The 24,620-nt window shown below is 39.4% G+C and overlaps 1 protein-coding gene across 1 annotated transcript in view; it reads left to right on the plus strand.

The window, feature by feature from the left end:
• Positions 1–2,785, plus strand: part of LOC103663347 (retinal dehydrogenase 1) — a 56,557-nt gene extending 53,772 nt beyond the window's left edge. The window contains exon 13 of the mRNA XM_040620239.1: positions 1,962–2,785. Within this exon, the coding sequence (XP_040476173.1) occupies positions 1,962–2,034 (73 nt within the window). The 3' untranslated portion in view covers positions 2,035–2,785. The remainder of the gene's footprint in view (positions 1–1,961) is intronic.
• The last annotated feature ends 21,835 nt before the right edge of the window (positions 2,786–24,620 follow it).

Genomic DNA, 24,620 nt, shown 5'->3' on the forward strand with positions numbered 1-24,620 from the left:
GTGTAATTGTACTAATTTTCACTTCGGTTAACATAAGTCCCTGGAGACGTCACCAGTATACCATTGCAAACTGATGGTTCTTAGCACCTCGCGAGGTATTTCTTTCCTCCTGTCACAGCCTTGCCGAAAAGGGGAGGATGCAAGTGTTATAAACCACCGGACTTACAGAGAAAGCTCATGTGAATAGTTCTTGGTTCTGTGCTCCAAGTCAGTCCAGTAGACATCATCCCCACGCTCCTTAAGTAGCACCAAGCTCAGGTCTGGGTCCAGGGTGAAAAACAGATGTAACTCGCTTGCTAGGACCTTATTACTACAGTGTGGACAGGGGCGAGAAGCAAGGGTGTCACGTGGAAGTTTGCTGGAAATACAGACTCTCGGGCCTCTCCCCAGCCCTACTACTGAAACGGAATCAGCATTCTAATAAGGCCCCAGGTGACTGGTACCTTGAGGATTTTAGCAGCACAGAACCAGTAACTCACAGAACAGCAAGATAAAGAGAAGTGCAAACAGATGTGTTTGTGTTATATCGTAGACACAGGAATGTCTATGCATCGGAAGACGTAGGAGCAGGACTTACTTCAGCCTGAGTATGACGATAATCACACTTAGGACTCTCCTGAGCGTTTCAAGTGTCGTGTCACCCAAAATACAACGGAAAGCCCATTGGCAAAACTCATGGGTTAATTTATCTAACTTTGTGAGATAAAATACTTACTAAAATATTATCCTTTAATGGGTTTTGGGCAACTGAAGCTAAGTCCTTTAATTACTTTGAAGAACATGTTCACTGGAGGTTTTAGAAGGTATTTTCAGAAGCTTAATCGCCCAAGAAAATAATCAGCGTTAAGAGGATTAGGTTACCCAGGAGAGAAAGATGTCTCCCACGTACCTGTCTACATCACCAGAAGGGGGGGTAGGAGAGGGTCAAGATCCTTTTCCTCTGTGAGCCTGCATGTGCCTGAGTGTTATAATTTTTAGAGTGCTCCTGTGTACATGCAATTCCATCCTCTCACCAAAACAATATAGAGAATAAGGAACTCCATGCTTTTAGTCATTTTCAAAATAGAGTAAATCACAGTTTCCAAAACTGGTGGGTGCTCTCGATAAAGCCAATAACGGGATACCGATATCCTAACTGATTGACTCAGGTTAATTCTTGATCATTTGGGTTGGATTTAAGAGTTTTATATGCAAATGGCTGGGGTTGCATGAATAGAAAAACCCCCAAACCACAAAAAGCCCAAAGGTTTGAATTTGGGCCAATGAACCCTCTCTTCCCTCTCTCAAAACAAACAAACTCTAACACTAAAGGTCAGGATTTTTGTTTTGTTTTGTTTTGTTTTGTTTTCCCAAAAGTCTAGAGATACTGTTAAAACTACAGCTGGAAAATATTTTGTTTCAAACCATATCAGGGTACGTTAGCATGAAAATACCCCTCATCACTTCTGGGCCAATCACACACAATAAAAATGCTAAGCTAAGCTCTACTTGAATTTATAGTTCTACTCCACTACTCAAGTGATTATATATTACGACTTCTCCTCTTGTACGGTATCTGTCTTATTTATTCGAACCTAAAGTAGAAATGGTAAAATTCTTGTTGGACTGAACTGTCTTTGTGTATGTGTGTGTGTGTGTGTGTGTGTGTGTGTGGTGAGTTTGTTTATAGTCAAATACAACAGTGTCAAAAAAGGACAATTTATGTGAAAATCAACAGAATGTACATAGTCATTTAAAATGCAAAATTTTAAAAAAAGCTTAAAAAGTTTCCCCACAAGGGGATTTATGTGAGACCAGATATCTTATGGTTGGCTGGCTACTATTTGAAATGCTTCTGTACACAGAAAATATTTTCCATTGTCCCTAGCCAGATAGGCAAGAACGAATTTGTACTAAATCATGGACTACGGTACGTTTGCACTGCTGCGCTCAATTCTGTGGGTTTCTCCCCCTCTCTCTAGGGGAGAATATGGTCTCCACGAATACATAGAGGTCAAGACGGTCACAATGAAAATTTCTCAGAAGAACTCATAAAGAAACCACAAGAATGGAGCGAAGAATCCTCAATGACTAAGTATCTCCTACAGTCGCTAATATATTGTAGTGAGATTTAAATACAACATTGTTCTTTTCTTGATTTTTTTAAACATAGACTAATCATATAAGCATTAAAAGTACACATAGAAAACATGACATGTTGGGGCGCCTGGGTGGCACAGCGGTTAAGCATCTGCCTTCGGCTCAGGACGTGATCCCGGCGTTACGGGATCGAGCCCCACATCAGGCTCCTCCGCTATGAGCCTGCTTCTTCCTCTCCCACTCTCCCTGCTTGTGTTCCCTCTCTCACTGGCTATCTCTATCTCTGTCGAATAAATAAATAAAATCTTTAAAAAAAAAAAAAAAAGAAAACATGACATGTAGCTTATTCTGAAAGAATCCTTTATCTTCTAATACATGACCCCCAAGTCCTATCAGTAAAGAAAAGGATGGGTCTGATGTCACATCTCTCCAAGTTCCGTAATAGTGATGTGCTTCTCCTTGTAGCTACTCTTCTGGATAATCATGTTATAGAAGAGGACCAGTTGTCACGTAGCTTCTTTCTCTAACAACCCCTTGAAGTCCTAACACACCTTTGAACTGCAGAGTAGATATGTTCTGTTCCCAGTTGTGAAGTCATTGGATTTTGTTGAAATATTTCCTACAGTGTCATGTCTGCTTGTCAAATGAATGCCTGAAATAGTTAGCTGTAATCAAAACAAAAAACTTAATAAAAATTAACCTTGCATGATTTTTGTTAAGTTTGAATTTTTTTAAGACTATTTATTTGAGAGAGAGAGAGAGGAGAGCGTGAGTGAGGAGGAGCAGAGGGAGAGAGAGAAGCAGACTCCACATTGAGCATGGAGCCTGATTTGGGGCTCGATCCCACGACCCTGAGATCATGACCTGAGCTGAAATCAAGAGTGGTACACTCAAATGGCTGAGCCACCCAGGTACCCCTGGTTTGAATTTTTTAAGTAGAAGTTTTGGTTATGATGATTTACTTTCCCTGTCACTCAAAATCATTGTTAAATCGGGCATGAAGATGTATTTAAGAATAAAAGTCAAATCCACTCATTCTCAAGTAGGTAAAGAAACCTATTTTCCTTTCCAGAGGAATTCTTGAAATCAATAGCAAACATTTGAGGTAGATGGCTTCAGTCTTTCAGTGAATATTTGAGTTTCTAGAAAGTTCTGAGTGCTACATTAGGTGTTATTAAAAAAAAAAACAGGTGAATAATGGATGTTCCATTACCTCAAGATGCTTTGATTTAGTGGAGAACAAAGATACATACAAAAAAATTTTTTTAATGATGGAGTATTGAAAGGGGCAACAGGGTCACTCTTGAGGGGACATGGCATGAGGAACATGGGTTGATCGCTGACATACCTCCTCCCAGGGAGCGCCACCCCAGATAGGTCTCAGCTAGACCCCAAAACTGATGGTCCCCCTTGGGGAAAAGAGAGAAATCCATCATCTCTATCCCAAAATGAATCAAAGTTTGTATCAAGTCTCCTTTGCTCTCTTTTTCCTGTAAGTAGGCTCGCCAAAGTCCCTGGGTATGTCAGACGGGGCAATCTTGTTTAGCAGATTGCTGAGCAAATTTGCTCTTCCATCTCAATTTGTGAGCCTATAGAACCCAGAACACTTCCAGGAGGGAAGGGGATGGAGGCCTGGCAGGTTTCGAAGTCTCCCACTTGATTCCCATTCTTGGAAGCCAGACGCTCCTTGTGAAAACAAACCTGAGCTATCACTTTGGTAGGATCATTCTTTCAGGTCAATGGAGAAGGTAGCAGCTTCTAACATTCCCAGATCTGCCAGCTGAGGTCAGGAGAGCCAGCTCAGGCTCGGCCCTCAAGTCACCTGCTCTTGCGGGTGAGTTAAGAAGCCCTCAGAACACCAGTAGCCAGGGTAAAGGGGTATCTGGTAGCAGTTCCCATGGGTTCCATGCCCCACACACCTTGACTGCTGGCTCCTCGCGAGGCTTCCTCACACGAAGACAATGCCTTTTAATCTTCTCCCTCACTTCCTTCTTCTATCCGGGGCATCCTGTCAGGGGTATTTAGCCCTCAGGGTCCCTTCATCGAGTCCTGAGTCCCCAGGAGGCACGAACACCTCCCCACACTCTCTGGGGTTCCTATTTCTTGACTGCCATCAAGAGACAACCGTGGGCCCATACAATTGCTTCCTGCACGGCCCCAGCTCCCACCCCCTTTGCCGTGGTCCCACACCAATAATCTGTTGAATTTGCATCCCACTGAAGGTGACAGCTCACCCATGTGGGACGAGGCTTGCTCTCTTCGTGTAACACTTCCGCAGTTCAGTTTTGATGTGCTGGCTTCTAAGAGATGATCATTCTTAGGCTCAACAGGGTAGAGGCTTGTTTTTAAGTGATAGCCCTTTGTCTAGTGCCTTGGTCCTGGTTTTTGTAAACTGTCCCATGTGCCTCTTGGTGGAGCAGAGCGGGAGTGTCCGTGTGGCCAGGCAAAGGGGGAATGGCCAGCTTTGGGAAGCCCTGCCTGCTCCCTCCAGCTCCAACCAGAACGTCTCCTGTACCGTCTACACACTGAGCCTCAACAACAGGTTTTCAGTTGAAAATGGGTTATAGAAAAGGTTGAATACTTGTGGGCTGTACTGAGTCCCCGCTCCGCCATCCCATAGGCCTGACAGTGCCGGGGTGGTGTGACTCCGAGCTCCACAGTATCCTTTGCATACCAAGCCTGTATCTCAAAAAGGAGCCCGAGAGTTCGGCTTTACCCCACTTTCCTTCATTCAACAGGGGGTTAAGATCATATTCTGCGCAGGGGAAACAGCGCGACAGGACGCCTTCTCCCGACAATACAGACTCATAGATCTGCCCTCTTCTCTGTGAACATCTTACTGCTGATTTCCAAGGACTGGATTTTAGCCCCCCCGCCAAGAGCCCTTCATAGGTATCTCTCAGGGGCCTTTATGGCTGTCATACCTGCCTGGGCATCGCAGGGTCCCCAGGGCACGCTTCACATGTTGGACTCAAAAAACTCTAGGGTCGGGGCGCCTAGGTGGCACAGCGGTTGAGCTTCTGCCTTCGGCTCATGGCGTGATCCTGGCGTTGTGGGATCGAGTCCCACGTCGGGCTCCTCCGCTGTGGGCCTGCTTCTTCCTCTCCCACTCCCCCTGCTTGTGTTCCCTCCCTTGCTGGCTGTCTCTGTCTCTGTCAAATAAATAAATAAATAAAATCTTTAAAAGGAAAAAAAAAAAAAACAACTCTAGGGTCACTGAAAGCAACTTGTGGTGTTACTTAGTAAGTATAACACCGAGCAGGGCTTTCTCACATCCACCAGTACGTTATGACGTTTTAAACTTTCCCATCTCTTGCCCAGAAGGGTAGATCCCATAGAAGAAGTAACAAACAGGCTCATACCACACCAAAATTAGAAGAAAAGAAAAAAGAAAGGGAATGAAGGAAAGATTAAGAAAGAAATGACTTAGGGGAACTCTTCCAGGGGGCCCTGAAAACATAGTGCCTGACCCTCTGGACACAGTGGTGAACTCCAGCCTCTCGCTGGCAGGAAAACAACAGACTCCCTCTTCCTCAAGATGGCCCCAGGTTTGAACATAAAACCCAATCCAGCCAAATGGAGTCCATCCTAAGCATGGGCCAATGAGCCAATAAAGTCTCCTTTTAAGTTGTACCTCTACCCTTGAAAACAAAACCAAACCTAATTCTCATACTGTCTCTTTTTCTCTCTGGGTCTCTCCCCCATCCCCCCACACCCATAATCAAATAAGAGATATTCCCATATTATATACATACTATTTCCTCTCTCCTGCGCTGCCACCATAGGTTTGGTATAAACCACTTTTCAATGTTTTGGCAGCTTCATCTCTGCATAAAAAACAATGAGATGAGGCGGAAGGTGTCCACATCATCACAATCTACTCTTTGTTGTCACATGTCCTAGAAAAGAAACACGTCCCAACCAAAAGACACAGTGTATCAGATTGGATAAAAAAGCAAGACCCATCGATATGCTGTCTGCAAGAGACTCATTTTAGACCTAAAGACACCTCCAGATTTAAAGTGAGGAGGTGGAATACTATTTATCATGCTAATGGATATCAAAAGAAATTTAGGATGGCAATCCTTATATCAGAGAAATTAGATTTTAAACCAAAGACTGTAATAAGAGATGAGGAAGGACACTATATCATACTTAAAGGGTTTACCCAACAAGAAGATCTAACAGTTGTAAATACTTACGCCCCTAACATGGGAGCAGCCAATGATATAAGCTAATTAATAACAAAGTCAAAGAAACACATCACCAATAATACAATAATAGTACAGGACATTAATACCCCACTCACTGAAATGGACAGATCACCTAAGCAAAAGATCAACAAGGAAATAAGGGCTTTAAATGACACACTGGACCAGATGGACATCAGAGATATATTCACAACATTCCATCCCAAAGCAACAGAATACATATTCTTCTCTAGTGCACATGGAAGATTCTCCAGAATAGATCACATCCTGGGTCACAAATCAGGTCTCAGCTGGTACCAAAATACTGGGATCATTCTCTGCATATTTTCAGACCACAATGCTTTGAAACTCAAACTTTTTCTCACAAGAGAAAAGTTGGAAAGAACTCAAATACATGGGGGCTAAAGAGCATCCTACTAAAGATTGAATGGGTCAACCAGGAAATATAAGAAGAATTTTAAAAATTCATGGAAACAAATGAAAATGAAAACACTATTGTTCAAAACCTTTGGGATGTAGCAAAGGTGGTCCTAAGAGGGACGTAGATAGCAATACAAGCCTTTCTCAAGAATTAAGAGAGGTCTCAATACACAACCTAACTTTACACCTAAAGGAGCTGGAGGAGGACCAGCAAATAAAGCCTAAACCCAGCAGGTGAAGAGAATTAATAAAGATCAGAGCAGAAATCAATGAAATAGAAACCAAAAGAAAAGTAGAACAGGTCCATGAAACTAGGAGCTGATTCCCTGAAAGAATTAATAAGATTGATAAACCCCTGGCCAGACTTATCAAAAAGAAAAGAGAAAGGACCCAAATAAATAAAATCATGAATGAAAGAGTAGTGATCACAATGAACACCAAAGAAATACAATTATAACATATCATGAGCAACTATATGCCAAAAAATTAGGCAACTGCAAGAAATGGATGCATTCCTAGAGACGTATAAACTACCAAAATGCAAAAAAGAAATAGAAAACCTGAACAGACCCATAACCAGCAAGGAAATTGAAGCAGTAATCAAAAATCTCCCAACAAACAAGAATCCAGGGCCAGATGGCTTCCAGGGGAATTCTACCAAACATTTAAAGAAGAAATAACACCTATTCTTCTGTTGTTTCAAAAAAATAGAAATGGAAGGAAAACATTCAAACTCTTTCTATAAGGCCAGCATCACCTTGATCTCAAAACCAAAGACCCCACCAAAAAAGAAAATTATAGACCAATATCCTTAATGAACATGGATGCAAAAAATCTCACCAAGATACTAGCCAATAGGATCCAACAGTACATTAAAAGGATTATTCACCATGACCAAGTGGGATTTGTTCCTAGGTTGCAAGGGTGGTTCAGCACCCACAAATCCCTCAATGTGATACCCTACATTAATAGAAGAACCATATGACCCTCTCAGTAGATGCAGAAAAAGCATTTGACAAAGTACAGCATCCTTTCTTGATTAAAACTCTTCACAGTGTAGGGATAGAAGGAATACACCTTGATATCATTAAAGCCATATATGAAAAGCCCACAGCAAATATCATTCTCAATGGGGAAAAACTGAGAGCCTTTCACCTAAGGTCAGGAACATGGCAGGGATGCCCACTGTCACCACTGTTGTTCAATACAGTACTAGAAGACCTAGCCTCAGTAATCTGACAACAAAAAGAAATAGAGGCATCTGATCAACAAAGAAGAAGTCAAACTCTCACTCTTTGCAGATGACATGATACTCTATGTGGAAAACCCAAATGACTCTACCTCAAAATTACTAGACCTCATACAGGAATTCTGCAAAGTGGCAGGATATAAAATCAATGCACAGAAATCTGTTGCATTTCTTATACTAACAATGAGACAGAAGAAGGAGAAATTAAGGAGTCGATCCCATTTACAATTGCACCCAAAACCATAAGATACCTAGGAATAAATGTAACCAAAGAGGCAAGGGATCTGTACTCAGAAAAGTATAGAACACTCATGAAAGAAACTGAGGAAGACACAAAGAAATGGAAAAACGTTCCATGCTCATAGATTGGAAGGACAAATATTGTTAAAATGTCCATGCTACCTAGGATAATCTATACATTCAATGCCATCCCTATCAAAATACCATCAACTTTTTTCACAGAGCTGGAACAAATAATTCTAAAATTTGTATGGAACCAGAAAAGACCCCAAATAGCCAAAGGAATGTCGAAGAGAAAACTAAAGCTGGTGGCATCACAATCCTGAACTTCAAGCTCTATTACAAAGCTGTAATCATTAAGACAGTATGGTACTGGCACAAAAACAGACACATAGATCAATGGAACAGAATAGAGAACCCAGAAATGGACCCTCAAATCTATGGTCAACTCTATGGTCAATAGGAAAGAATGTCCAATGGAAAAAAGATAGTCTCTTCAAGAAATGCTGTTGGGAAAATTGGACAGCCACCTGCAGAAAAATGAAACTGGACCATTTCCTTACAGCATATACAAAAATAGACTCAAAATGGATGAAAAACCTAAATGTGAGACAGGAATCCATCAAAAGTCTAGAGGAGAACACAAGCAGCAACCTCTTCGACCTCAGCCACACTAACTTCTTGCTAGACATATCTCCAAAGGCAAGGGAAACAAAGACAAAAATGAACTCTTGGGACTTCAAGATAAAATTTTTCGCACAGCAAAGGAAACAGTCAACAAAATCAAAAGACAACCAACAGAATGGGAGAAGATATTTGCAAATGTCTTATCAGATAAAGGGCTAGTATCCAAATCTATAAAGAACTTACCAACTCAACACCCAAAGAACAAATAATCCAATCAAGAAATGGGCAGAAGATGTGAACAGTCATTTCTCCAAAAAGATATCCAAAGAGCCAACAGACACATGAAAAAAATGCTCAACATCTCTGGCATCAGGGAAATACAAATCAAACCCACAATGAGATAGCATCTCACACCAGTCAGAATGGCTAATTAACAAGTCAGGAAATGACAGATGTTGGTGAGGATGCAGAGAGGGGAACCCTCTTACACTGTTGATGGGAATGCAAGCTAGAGCAGCCCCTCTGGAAAACAGTATGGAGGTTCCTCAAAAAGTTGAAAATAGAGCTACCCTATGACCCAGCAATTGCACTACTGGGTATTTACCCTAAAGATGCAAATGTAGTGATCCGAAGGGGCACCTGCACCCCAATGTTTATAGCAGCAATGTCCACAATAGCCAAACTATGGAAAGAGCCCAGATGTCCACCGACAGATGAACGGATAAAGAAGATGTGATACACACACACACACACACACACAAACACACACACACTGGAATACTAAGCCATCAAAACAGTGAAATCTTGCCATTTGCAATGACACAGATGGAACTAGAGGGTATTATGTCAAGCGAAATAAGTCAATCAGAGAAAGAATTATCATATGATCTCACTGATATGTGGAATTTAAGAAATAAAGCAGAGGATCATAGGGGAAAAAAGGGGGGAAAAACAAGATGAAATCAAAGGGGGAGACAAATCTTAAGAGACTCTTAATCATAGGAAACAAACTGACGTTTCCTGGAGGGGAGGGGAGTGGGGGATGGGGGTAGACATTAAGGAGGGCACGTGATGTATGAGCAATGGGTATTATATGAGACTGATGAATCACTGACCTCTACCTCTGAAACTGATAACACATTATATGTTAATTAATTGAATTTCAATAAAAATAATTTCAAAAAAAGAAAGTTGAGAAAAAGCTCCACATTGTATGCAGAGCATTTATTGTGATTTATAATTTTATATGTGCTTATTGGTTTGATATCTCTCTTCCCTATTAATGCCTTATCTACCCCTGTACCTCAAGTCTCCAGCACCATAGCAGAGACTCAGTGCATATTCATGAATAAATAATGAATAAATGAGAAGCAGACATGAGAATGACTATGTGTTCTCTACAAGAAGGAAAGAGCAGCCCCTGGTAAGCCTTGCTGCGCTTTGTTTCTCTTCCAAAAATGTCTGTGATATGTCTTCTTGTCTATTTATAATAAGATTATCTTTTCTTGAGCCAGCTGGAATGAGCCTCTGTTGCTACAGAAATGTCCTAAGTTGCAGCCAGAGAATGGGGCGCACTGACATAACAAAGTGAATAAAATAATACCAAAGAACAGTCTAGCAGGAAACAGCAGAGGAAAGCAGTTCCCCTGGTATTGTTGATTTTTGCTTCATCCAATCTGAAACTGAAACTCAACCAAATTTACTTCCTAAATTTAACCCTTTAAAACTGGCCTCTGACTCCACCTGGTGGAAATACAGAAACCCTGCGTAAATGAACCAATCCAACCCGGATAAAAGGCACCAGACCTGTTTCCTTTATCAAAAAGGAAAGACAGATACTCAAAAAGTCAAATAGAGGACCTTCTGGAATGTTCCGATGCACTCAGCGTCCCTGACAATAAATAGGCTTGAACAATCATTCACCTGTTGTTCTCGGCTCCGTTCTGAGAGTCCAGGGACTTGCAAGTTCCATTTTCCCAGTCACTTGCCCCAAGCTTCTGGTTAGTTTCTACCAAGAGGAAGTACAGGCAGGAGTGGAGAGAAGGGATGTGCTTCCTGGTCCAGATTCTGGGGGCACTTTCCAGCAGCAAGAGAGAGCCAACACTCACTCCATCATCGTCTGATAGCACTTCCGGCGTCCGCAGTAACAAGTACCTTCACCTGCTGACGAGCTGCCCCAGCACCTGGTTAGGTGCTGCTTTAGTTCCGGTTTCAGCGCCAGGCCCAGGCAGACCCCTCCTCCAGAATCCTGGGCTCACATAGCCCATGGCCTCCATGCATTCCTTCAGCGGAAGGGATTGTTGCTGGTCCCGGCAGCTGCTTAACATAGTTACCTGAGTATAACCAATTTCCTGTATTTGATTCCTCTGTTTGGAAACCTAAAGTGGCTTTTGACCCACTTCTGTCTCGAGGCCTGAATATCCTGATTCAGATCAATTTCAGAAAATGAATGAAAATGACCTGGTAAATTAAAAGTTAGTTTTTTTAAAAACCATAGAAGAAACTCAAAGTGATTTTTTTTTAACTTTAGAAGTTACAAATAAATTACAGTAAAAGACTGGCATGTTTGTGTACATAGACATTTAACTCTTTTAAAATTTTCAACTCAGAGAAAAGGATACACAAATGAGAAAGAAAATCTCAGATTGAAAAGATACTTGCAGTCACTACCTCTGTTCAAGCTTTTTATCAGTTGCATTATGGCAGGATCCTCCAGACTATTCCCTCTGCTTTGAGTTTCTCCTCTTCCCAAACCATTCAGCACATTGTTATCAAAGTTATATTTCTAAAGAACAAATGCTATCGCTCTCCTCCTTGACCTACTGGTCAATAAAGATTTAAAAAGTAGTTACTTCTGGGACCCCTGGGTGGTTCAGTCAGTTAAGTGTCCAACTCTTGATCTTGGCTCAGGTCATGATCTCAGAGTACTGAGATCCAGCCCCGCATCAGGCTCCATGCTGGGAGTACAGCCTGCTTGGGATTCTCTCTCTGCCTGTCCCTCTGCCCTTTCCCGATCCCCTCCCTTTCTCTCCAAAAAAAGAGAAAAAAGTAGTTACTTCAGGATTAATTAAAGAAATGAATATCAAAACAGTGGTAACATTTAACCTTTCCTAACAATTGAGTCATTACTCAATTGTAGCAATTTTAAAAACAATAAGCTAGATAAACAAAATAGAGAATAGAAAAGCAATAGAGAAAATCAATGAAACCAAGGGTTGGGTTTTTGGCAGAAAAAAAATTGATAGACCTTTGGCTAGATTGAAACTCAAATAACCAAAGTCAGAAAAGAAAAAGAGGACATTACCACAGGTTTATAGAAATAAAAAGGATTATTAAGCATACAATGAACTACTGTATACAAATTGGATAACCTAGATGGAACTGGCAAATTCTAGAAACGTATTATCTACCAACACTGTATCATGAAGAAATAATCAATCTAAATAGACCTATAACTAGTAAGAAGTTTGAATCAGTAATCAAAAACCTCCCAACAAAGAAAAGCCAGAACCAGATGGCTTCACACGTGAGTTCTACCAAACGTTAAAAAAAAAAAAAAAATTAACATCAATCTTCCTAAAACTCTTCTAAAAAATTGAAGAGGAGGGAGCACTTTCAAATTCATTTTACGAGGCCAACATTTCCCTATTACGAAGACCAGACAAACACATTACAGGAAAAGGGAACAACAGGCCAATATCCCTGGTGAGTATTGATTACAAAATCTTCAAGAAAATACTAGCAAACCAAATTGAACAACATGTTAATGCATTATATAATATAACCAAGTGGAATTTATTCCTGGAACAATGCAAAGATGGTTCTACACACATAAATAAATCAATGTACTATACCACATTAACAGAATAAGGACAAAAGCCACATGATGAACTCAATTCAGAAAAAAAAAAAACATTTGACAAAATTCAACAACCTTTCATGATAAAAACTACTTAAATTGGGCATAGAAGGCCACAGATGAAAAATTCACAGCCAACATCCTACTGATTGGTGGAACACTGAAAAACTTTCCTCTGGGACCAGGAAAAAGACAAAGATGCCCACTTGTCACCATTTCTGTTCAACACAGTACTAGAAGATCTAGTCAGAACAATTAGGCAAGAAAAAAGAAATAAAAGACATCCACATTGGAAAGGAAGTAGTGAACTTATCTCTGCTCATGGACAACTGGACTTCTATAACTCATATAACTTTATATAACTTTAGTTGTTGGTAAAAAACTAATGATTCCACAGACACACACACACACACACACACACACACACACACACACCTGTTAGAAGTAATAAATGAATTTAGTGAAGTTAGCAGGATACAACGTCAACATACAAAATGAATTTCCATACATTAACAATGAACAATCCACACAGAAAATTAAAGAAACCATTCCATTTACAGCATCAAAAAGGATAAAATACTTAAGGAGGTTAAGTTCATGTGCTTTTCTACCCCCACCACTGAGCTGTAGCCAGCATCTAACTTTCTGTCTTTAATACTATTGTGAACTGAAGGGGTACAGTGTCCCTTGAGGACAGCTCCTTCCAAGCCATAGAGAAAGAAGCCAAAAGTCTATGTGAATCTGGATTATACTGTTTTTGCCAAAAATCTACTCCTCACAATGAATTTGGATTTGTAAAAAAGTGTTTCTGACCATTTCTAAACTTAAAGTTTTGTTCCTTCCACACTATTTCATTCATTTCTCTCTAGAAGTTGACACCCCTGATGACTCCACCAGTAATCATGAAACACTTAAAATGTATGTAAATTTCTGGTGATACCAAAACAAAAACCGAAACCAAAACAAAGAAACAAACAAACAAAAAAAACCAAACTCAAAATGAGAGGACTATCAATTATTATTGTTGTCCATTGTATTTATTTTTTTATAATATTTTTTATTATGTTAGTCACCATACAGTACATCCCTGGTTTTCGATGTAAGCCTCGATGATTCATTAGTTGCGTATAACACCCAGTGCACCATGCAATACGTGCCCTCCTTACTACCCATCACCAGCCTATCCCATTCCCCCAACCCCTCCCCTCTGAAGCCCTCGGTTTGTTTCTCAGAGTCCATAGTCTCTCATGCTTCATTCCCCCTTCTGATTACCCCCCCCTTTCTTTATCCCTTTCTTCTCCTACCGATCTTCCTAGTTCTTATTTTCCATTTTTAAAGTGTACATTTGGGGCGCTTGGGTGGCACAGTCGTTAAGCGTCTGCCTTCGGCTCAGGGCGTGATCCCGGCGTTCTGGGATCGAGCCCCACATCAGGCTCCTCCGCTATGAGCCTGCTTCTTCCTCTCCCACTCCCCCTGCTTGTGTTCCCTCTCTCGCTGGCTCTGTCAAATAAATGAATAAAATCTTTTAAAAAAATAAATAAAGTGTACATTAGGGGCACCTGGGTGGCTCAGTCGGTTAAGCATCTGCCTTTGACTCAGGTCGTGATCTCAGGGTCCCTGGGATGGAGCCCCCTGTTCAGCTCCCTTCTCAGCAGGGGGGTCTGCTTCCCCCTCTCCCTCTGCCTGCTGCGCCCCCTGCTGGTGCTTTCTCACTTGTGTTCTCTCTCTCACTCAAATATATATATAAAATCTTTAAATAAATAAAGTGTATGTTATTCCTCGAAAAGTACCAAGTTTCAAAAGTTTATTATGGTCTCACGAGGGAGTTTCATAATTGGAAAAGACTCCTCCTGGACTCAGTTTTGCATCACTTTGGATGGCTTGGGTCCTGCAACTCAGCTGAGAATCAACTGCTCAAGACCAAAGCCTGGACCTCAGCACGTCAGAGAGAGTATTCTTTTGCTTTAGGGTTTGAAAATACTATTTCCGCCTTCTGGGGAAATTGCTGCAATCTTGGGGAGGTAGAAACCTAAGAGCAAAAATCAGAATATAAATATGAAATGAAATCACTAATTAATGCAGGTATATGTTCTCCTCATTTCCTTTACAGCTGCAGTTGACCTTTGAACCAAGGCAAAGGTTAGGGGCTCCAATCCTCCCCTCCACCCTTACAGTGTAGTAAAAAATTCTTGTATAACTCTGACTCCCCAAAAACATACCTACTAATAGCCTAGCTATTGACCAGAAGCCTTACTGATAACACACACCGTTGGCTAACATATTTTGTATGTTACGTGTATTCTATACTGTATTCTTACAATAAAGTAAGTTAGAGGGAAAGAACGTTAAGAAAATCATAAGGAAGAGAAAATACATTTACAGTACTGTATTATAAAAAATCCACATAGAAGTGGACTGCACAGTTCAAACCCATGTTGTTCAAGGGTCAACTGCCTTTTACTGTAATATTTGTAATTGGTGTGATATTCTGTGTGTGTTTTATCTGCTCCATAAGTTGCTAAAAGCAGTTAGGAGAATTTCGTATCTTACGTTTTGATTTTAATTAAATATTTAGAAGAGTAAAATTAAATAAGTTCATAATCGTTTAAATATTTGAGATAGTCTAACTTTAACTTATAAGTTTTGATGGATTTGCTTTATAAGTAGTATAGAAATATTTAGAAAGATTGTGATAGCTCAATGTTTCAGTGAGTGCTAATAACAGAAAGGCTTGAAGTTTAGTGAATTAAGCAGGAAACAAAGTAAGAAGGCACGCAGCTTCCACCGTGGTGTTAAAGGATCTAACAACACAGTCAACTCTGTAAATGGCCACACACTGATAGAAGTTACTTATTCACTGGGGTTGGGAGAGGGATCTGTCCACATGTTAGTCTCTCCCTGCACCCACACCATAGACACCAGAAACCAGGAGCCCAGTAGGCCTATAACTTCAGCTTTATTTGGCTTTTAATATAACCATGCCTTTTAAATGTTATATTTTTTGTCCTTTGCCCATCGTTGTTATATATCTGAAGCAGATTGCAGTCATGATCTGAGGCCATTTTCACTGAGAATCTCTCTTAATGGACTTTTAAAATTGAACTGGAAACATATTTTTTAGATATCTGTATTTCCTACTAACACAAGTTTCTTTAGGCTTTAGCTTCTTTGTATCTGTAGGCTGTGACACATAGTAAAGTGTTCAATAAACACATTTGAAAAAATTACGAAGACGGTAACATTTTGTGAATATTGGAAATGCTGGAGAGAGCAAATAATAATGCTCATAGATTACTGATGGGCAAGTAAGTTGCTGCAGCTCTTTGGAACTGATACCAGTCATGTCTTAAAACATGTTTGTAAGCTGCTTTTTTTTTAAATTTTTTTATTATGTTATGTTAGTCACCATACAGTACATCCTTAGTTTTTGATGTAGTGTTCCATGATTCATTGTTTGCGTGTAACACCCAGTGCTCCATGCAATACGTGCCCTCTTTAATACCCATCACCGGCCTATCCCATTCCCCCACCCCCCTCCCCTCTGAAGGCCTCAGTTTGTTTCCCAGAGTACATAGTGTCTCGTGGTTCATTCCCCCTTCTGTTTGCACCCCCTCATTCTTCCCTTCCTTCTCCAACCAATCTCCCTGCAATTTCTTATGTTCCATAAATGAGTGAAACCAAATGATAATTGTCTTTCTCTGCTTGACTTATTTCACTTAGCACAATCTCCTCCAGTCCCATCCATGTTGCTGCAAATGTTGTGTAATTGTTCTTTCTGATGCCTGAGTAATACTTCATTGTATATATGGACCACATCTTCTTTATCCATTCGTCTGTTGAAGGAATAAACACTTCAAAGTTGGACTCAATAGCATGAAATGTCAGATAAAACAACATAGAATTTCATATGAATATATGCAAAGCTGGAACTTGGTTCAACAAACCGATTGCTCTCCTGGATGGCACTGATGTGGATCTGGACTAGCAGTTGACTCCAACAATCTGAGTCTCTGGTGTGGTGTCACCACCAAGACCACTCACAATGATCTTGTTGTGTATTGAGTTTGAGAAGTTCTTTATAGATCTTGGATACTAGCCTTTTATCTGTAGTGTCATTTGCTAATATCTTCTCCCATTCCATGGGTTGCCTCTTTGTTTTGATGACTGTTTCCTTGGCTGTGCAGAAACTTTTTATCTTGATGAAGTCCCGCAAGTTCATTTTTTCTTTTGTTTCTCTTGCCTTTTGAGATGTGTCATAAAAGAAATTGCTGTGGCCGATGTCAAAGAGGTTACAGCCTTTGTTCTCCTCTAGGATTTTGATGGATTCGTGTCTCGCATCGAGGTCTTTCATCCATTTGGAGCTTATCTTTGGGTATGGCATGAGAGAGTGGTCAAGTTTCATTCTTTTGCATGTAGCTGTCCAGTTTTCCTGATCTTAAGGAAAAGGCTTTCAGCTTCTCCCTATTGCGAATGATATTCGCTGTAGGCTTTTCATAGATGGTTTTTTTGAAATTGAGGAATGTACCCTCTATCCCTACACTCTGAAGGGTTTTAATCAGGAAAGGATGCTGTATTTTGTCAAATGCTTTTTCTGCATCAATTGAAAGGATCATATGGTTCTTGACTCTTTTCTTGTTGATGTGATCTATCACACTAATCGATTTGCGAATGTTGAACCACCCTTGCATCCCAGGGATAAATCCCACTTGGTCATGACGGATAATCCTTTTAATGTACTGTTGGATCCTATTAGCTAGGATCTTGTTGAGAATTTTGGCATCCATATTCATCTGCAATATTGGTCTGTAATTCTCCTTTTTGATGGGGTCTTTGCCTGGTTTGGGGACCAAGGTAATACTGGCCTCATAGAATGAGTTTGGTAGTTTTCCTTCTGTTTCTATTTTTTGAAACAGCTTCAGGAGAATGGGTATTATTTCTTCTTTGAATGTTTGGTAGAATTCCCCGGGGAATCCATCAGGCCCTGGACTCTTGTTTTTGGGGAGGTTTTTGATCTCCGCTTCAATCTCTTCATAATTAATCAGTCTGTTTAAAAAATCAATTTCTTCCTGTTTCAGACTTGGTAGTTTATAGGTTTCCAGGAAGGCATCCGTTTCTTCCAGGTTGTTTAATTTATTGGCATATAGTTGTTGATAATAGTTCCTAATGATTCTTTCTATTTCTTTGGTGTTGGTGGTGATCTCTCCCCCTTCATTCATAATTTTATTAATTTGGGTCCTTTCTCTATTCTTTTGAATAAGTCTGGCCAGTGGCTTATCGATCTTATTTATTCTTTCAAAGAACCAGCTTCTAGTTTTGTTGACATGCTCTACTGTGCTCCTGGCTTCTAATTCATTGATCTCTGCTCTAATCTTGATCAACTGCCTTCTCGTGAGTGGGTTAGGCCTGTTCTTCTGTTCCAGCTCCAGCTTCTTAAGGTGAGAATATAAAAACTGGATTTTAGATTTTTCTATTCTTTTGAGTGAGGTTTGATGGCTATGTACTTTCCCCTTAGGACTGCCTTTGCAGTGTCCCATAGGTTTTGGACCAATGTGATTTCATTCTCATTGGTTTCCATAAATTGCTTTAACTCTTCTTTAATTCCCTGGTTTATCCAGTCATTCTTGAGCAGGATGGTTCTTACTTTCCAAGTGTTTTTCTTCCAAATTTTCCCTTGTGATTGAGTTCCAGTTTCAAAGCATTGTGGTCTGAGAATATGCAGGGAATAATCTCAGTCTTTTGGTATCGGTTGAGACCTGTTTTGTGATCCAGTATATGGTCTATTCTGGAGAAAGTTCCATGTGCATTCAAAAACAATGAGTATTCTGTTGTTCTGGTGTGTAGTGTTCTGTATATATCTATGAGGTCCATCTGGTCCAGTATATCCTTCAAAGCTCTTGTTCCTTTGTTGATTTTCTGCTTAGGTGATCTGTCTATTGCTGAGAGTCAAGTGTTGAGGTCCCCTACTATTAATGTATTATTATCCATATGTCTCTTTATTCTCATTAAGAGTTGGCTTGTGTATCTTGCTGCTCCGCTGTAGGGGGCATAGATATTTATAATTGTCATATCCACTTGTTGGATACATCCTTTAAGAATAATATAGTGTCCTTCTGTATCTATAACTACAGTCTTTAGTTTAAAATCAAATCTGTCTGATATGAGAATTGCTACCCCAGCTTTCTTTTGAGGTCCATTGGCATGAAAAATGGTTCTCCATCCCTTCACTTTCAGTCTGGATGTAACTTTAGGTTCAAAATGAGTCTCTTGTAGACAGCATATGGATGGGTCATGTCTTTTTATCCAATCTGCAACCCTGTGGCTTTATGGGAGCATTTAGTCCATTCACATTGAGAGTGACTGTTGAGAGATATGATTTTAATGATGCCATGTTGCCTGTGAAGTCTTTGTTTCAAAAACTGTAAATTTTTGTTCTGTATCACTCTTGGGGTCTTTTTACTTTTACAGCACCCCCCTTAATATTTCTTGTAGGGCTGGCATGGTGGTCACATGTTCCTTCAGTTTCTGCCGGTCTCAGACATGTTCGTAAGCTTTGACTACACTTACAGAAATCTGGCCTTAGGTAGCAACAACAACAAAAAATTTGAAAACAAAACAAAAAAATAACTGGAAACAAACTGCATGTCCACCCATGGGGAACTGGTTGAATAAATTATGGTTCACTCACTGGCTGGAAAATTAAACTTCTATTAAAAATATGTCTTGAATATCATATAGCAATACAAGAGATTATTTGTGGCATAAGCTTATTTTAAAGGCAGCATTTAAAACAATTATGACAACATTATGAAACACATGGATTTAAAACTGGCAGAAAATAACATCAAAATTGTAACAGTGTTAATTCCATCCCTCTTCCATTTCTCAATTTATATAAAACACGGTTTTCTAAATTGCCTTGCCTTCTGTCCTTAAATTTGCCTCAGAATTAGATGCAGTTTTAAAATTGCTACTTCCTACAACTACATATTTAGTTGTAGGAATCAAACAGAATATACATTTTGGAAAATGTGATATTTAATCTAGGAACAAATTCTACTTTCGACTTTTAGCTCAGAGTAAGCATGAATCTCAGGGACCCTATCACTTTTGGTAGATCATATTTCTACAAGTTTGTATACACAGTTAATGTAAGTAAATGTGGCAACAGTATTTTGGAAAATGAGGAGGAAGGGAAAAGAAACACGGAGTTGAAATGACAATGAAATAAGGCTCAGACAGACTTAAAGATGTTAGTAAGTATCCTAGCCCACGACCACCGCCCAAATGAGAGTGAGGCCATCTTAGATCTTCCAGCCCAGCTAGCCTGCAATTTTTCAAATCATCACTACATTTGGAATCAGTCATGCCTCAGTTTCAGTCTGGAGGAGAGTGCTTGTAGAACACCATAGTGTTAAATGTTCTTTTATGACCTTGATGATGGAGATTATTTGGTGCAGCCTCAACAGTAAGGGCAACTCTGAGATTCTTGGTACAAGCTCGGCAATCCAGAAAACTTCACACCTGCCTTAACCCCATCTCTTCTTGGCATTTCTCCAGAGACCTAATTTCATCCAGGATCCCTTTTAGTCTAAATAGAGGGTTAATTGAATGTTATTGTGCAGAAATACGTCTAGGGAGTTTGTTAAAAATAGAGATTTTAGAGCCCATTCAGCAGAGATTAAGATTGAAAAAATTAAAAAGGTAGAGATTAGAAATTTGTATATTTAACAAGCATTTTTAATAAGATTTATTTATTTTAGAGAAAGAGAGATCACATGTGCACATGAGTGGGGAGGAAGGGCAGAGAGAGAGGCAGAGAATCTTCAAGCAGAGTGTGGAGCCTGATGCATGACCCTGAGATCATGACCTGAGCCGAAACCAGGAATCGGTCACTCAACCGACTGAACCCTCCAGGCACCCGTAACAAGCATTTTTAACAACCATCCCCATTCCTACTAGTGACTCCATTGAAGGTGATATGTACACCCTATTTGTTGATAAATAGTGTCTTAAACATTCTCAGAGTAGTCTCATGCTATACATTGGTCATGAAAATGTTTCCAATTCAGGTCCTTCCCTGAACTCATCCAGAGATGAGGAATCTCCATACGGTTTTCCACAATGGCTGTACCAGTTTGCCTTCTCACTAACAGTGCGAGAGTGTTCCTTTTTCTCCACATCACCTCTGAGCCTTCTTTTTGACGAGGCCTTGTCCTCAGCCCATCTTCTTTTAGCCTAGTACAATTATAGCAAGAATCCTGCAACTCAGAATCTCTCACCCTTGATATCTGTTAAAGTTCTTCCTCCTTCTCCCCTGATAATTGATCACCCCGGTCAGCCTTCAACAAGAATCCTAAGTCAGTTTAGCAGAAATTCCCCTATCCTTGATGTCTCCTCTTAGTACTTTTCCATCCATTGACCCCCTCAATCTTCTCATTGCCTATAAATCTCTATCTGTTCTTGCTGTATTCAGAGTCAAACCCGATCTCTCTCCCCTACTGTGATAGTCTTTATACCTACCATAATAATCCTGAATAGTCTTTCTTACTGGCTTAACAAATGTCAGAATAATTTTATCTTTAACATGATCCAGAAATTCACTTCTGGGTATACACTCAAATAATCAAAGGTGGGTATTTGTACAGATATTTGTATACCCAATGTTCATAGCAATATTTTTCACCATAACCAAAAGGTGGAAGCAAAGCAAGTGTCCATTGGTGGGTGAATGGATTCACAAAATATGATATTTGTCCAATGGAATATTATCCAGCCTTAGAAAGGAAGAAAATTCTAATGTACGCCATAACATGAATGGACCCTGAAGACAGTATACTAAATGAACTAAACCAGTCCTAAAAGGACAAATACTACATGATTTCAATTCTATGAGGTGCTTGGAGTAGTCAAATTCATAGAGACGAAAGGAAAATGATGGTTTCAGGAGGCTGGGGGGCAGGGGGAACGGAGAGTTATTGTTTATTGACTACAGTTTCAGTACAGATATCTCATTCATTTGTTCAAAATGAAAAACTTCTGGAGAAGGGAGGCTGTGATGGTCGCACAACAATGTGAAATGTGCTTAATACCACTGAACTGTACACTTAGGAATGGTTGAGATGCTAAATTTCATGTTCTATGTATTTTACTGCAATAAAAAAAGAAAGACGAAATCCTCAAGTGAAAAAACTATAATTCTCAACACATTGAGCTTCTTTTTCAGTTCATAGTATCAGAATACAGTTTCCACTTGTTTATTATGTGTTTCTCACTCAGGTGATACCATGGCATGACTAAAAAAAAACAAAAACAAAAACCCAGAAACAAACAAACAAAAACTCATAAAAAGCAAAGGAACAAACAAAACCAGAACCAGACTCATAAATACAGAGAACAAAATGGCGCTTGCCAGAGGGGATGGGGGGGGATGGGCAAAATAGGTGAAGGGGGCTAGAGATCCAAACTTCCAGGTAGAAAATAAATTTGACACAGGGATGAAAAGGATAGCATAGGGAATATAGTCAACAAGACTGCAACAACTATGTGGTAACAGATTGTAACTACACTCATCGTGGTGACATTTCATAATGTATATAATTGTCGAATCACTGTGTTGGATATCTGATATCTAATATAATATTATATGTCAACTATGCTTCAGACCATAGAAAATGTGGTCAAAATTTTCTTCCAACTATCTCCTTTTGTTGATTAAGGGGAAAAAAATTAGTTTAATCCTTTTTCTTGGTATCGCTGCTAAACATTTCAGAGCTGAGTAAGCCAGAATTCTTTTTTACCCTTTATTTTAAAATTGCGGTGTTTGAACACTTGAAATTTTTAAAAGTAAATATGAAAGCTGCTCTTTCTTTGTAAAAATAATTTTAAAGAGTACTTGACCCCCACGAGTAATTACTATGACTGTATTAATAGGTCTGGATTTGCCCTGAGACCTTATTTGACTGGATTTACTTGAGACGGTAAATCCATTTAAAGGATTGAAAACAAACTCTAGAAGCCATCTAGCTCATTTGTTCTAAGAAGGACTCACCCATTCCAGGAAGATAGCTCTTTACTATTTTATTCACTTTTCTAAGACTTTCATTCAAAAGAATCTTTTCTATTTCTTAATAATACGATTCCTGGTTCAAATTGTCCATCTTTATAGGCTCCTTACAAAATGTATTCCCTCTTTTTCTTCCTACTCAGGAAATAACACAGTCTGTTTCTATAATGCGTGTTTCTGTAAGAGAAATGTGCTCGTATCTGTCGGGGGAGTCAGGCTAGTCTAAAGAGGACGTCAGTTTATTCCATTTGTTGTTCTCCCGTATGTTAATGTTGTTAAGTAAACAGGACAAAATTTCTCTCAAAGAGAAATTATGCCTCAGCGGGGAGAACCTTAAATCCTACAGGAGCCTTTCTTAGTGACTGGTTTACTGGCCATGCTTTCTACACATTAAGCTATTTGGTGAAACAGAGAGAAAGAATCTCTAAAAATATATTTACTCTAGTGGTTTAAAACTAGAAAGTGGTTTGCTTAAGAAGCCTATGCCCTAAATCAATTTAAAAAAAAAACATTTTGATTAAACTTGTCTCTTTTAAAAATAGAGACCCTCTTCAGTCCCCCTCCCTGGGGAGAAATTCTGAGCTGAGAGGAATTGCCAGGGGATATGTAACCATGTTGACATCTTATTAGGATTTTAATTATTTTCATTTGTGCTCTGGTTACAACTAAGAATACATTTTGAGCAGTCTGCTTTTAACCCTGGTTTTTCAATGTCCCTGTTGGTGTGCCATTTTGCAGAAATCCGGGTATTTGTAGAACAGATATATTGCGTTATAGCTATATTTACATATAGCTATAAATATTTACCGTTTTTTGAGGATTATTCCCAGCTACCTCATTTAATCCCTGGTAAGAGCTTTTTGAGTTTGGTGTAATTATGCCCCCTTCTGAGAACACTTAACTGTGGTTCCTGGTATCTTTTGCAAGAATGAATCAAAGAACTTTTGTATCATCCTTCAGTCTCCCGAAATGATAACATTTATCATCTTGGTTTTATCATTCTTTTCCTCAGCGTTTGCAAATAAGGGACACAATGTCCCTTTACCTCTAAATAGTTCAGAGTTTATTTGGTAAAAACAAAGGCATTCTACAGTAAAATTAAAATCAGGAAATTAACATTGATACAATAATATTATCTTACTCAAGTTGCCTGAAACTGTTCTTTCTAGTAGAAGGAAAACGCAATGAATTTAGGAGTCCTGGTGATATAAATTCCTCCCCCCTTCCACTCACACGCTCTTGCTCTCAAAAAAAAAAAAAAAAAAAAAAGCGGGGGGAGGCACATTAAAAGTAAGTAAATAAATAAATAAGGACAAAACTCCCGGCATAGACTATAACTGGGGTCAGCAAACTTTTTCCCCCAAGGGGCTAGATAATAAATATTTTACGTGATTTGTATGTAATATCTTGCTCTTTTAATTACTTCAAAAGCCAACGAGTTAACAAAGTAGATTTTAAAATAGTAGCATGAGTCAATATGAACAAACAAACTTTCGAATTTTCAAAACTATACATCTTGGGCTAATTGTTCTAATGTCACTATTACAATGCAAATTGAAACTAACTAAGCAATTAATACTGTGAACTATCATCAATGTTTTAGTCGTGAGTATCTTTAAATGCAAGTCTAAGGTCCACGAGTAGAAACTTAAATGTATCCTGAATACCCTTTATTTTAAAATTTCAGTTTCGTATACTCTCAGAATCATGACTGACTTGATCTGGACTAGTGAAAGTGCAAAGTTCCTGAAAATAAGCGCACATTCTCAATATAAATTGGTGTTGCGCCTAAAAGAATCAATAAATAATAAAGTGATTCAGTTTATCACTTAATAGTCTCAGAACTATTCCAGATGTCAGCAATCACCATAA

The sequence above is a fragment of the Ursus maritimus genome, unplaced genomic scaffold (assembly GCF_017311325.1).
Source record: "Ursus maritimus isolate PB19 unplaced genomic scaffold, ASM1731132v1 scaffold_34, whole genome shotgun sequence".
Lineage (NCBI taxonomy): Eukaryota > Metazoa > Chordata > Mammalia > Carnivora > Ursidae > Ursus > Ursus maritimus.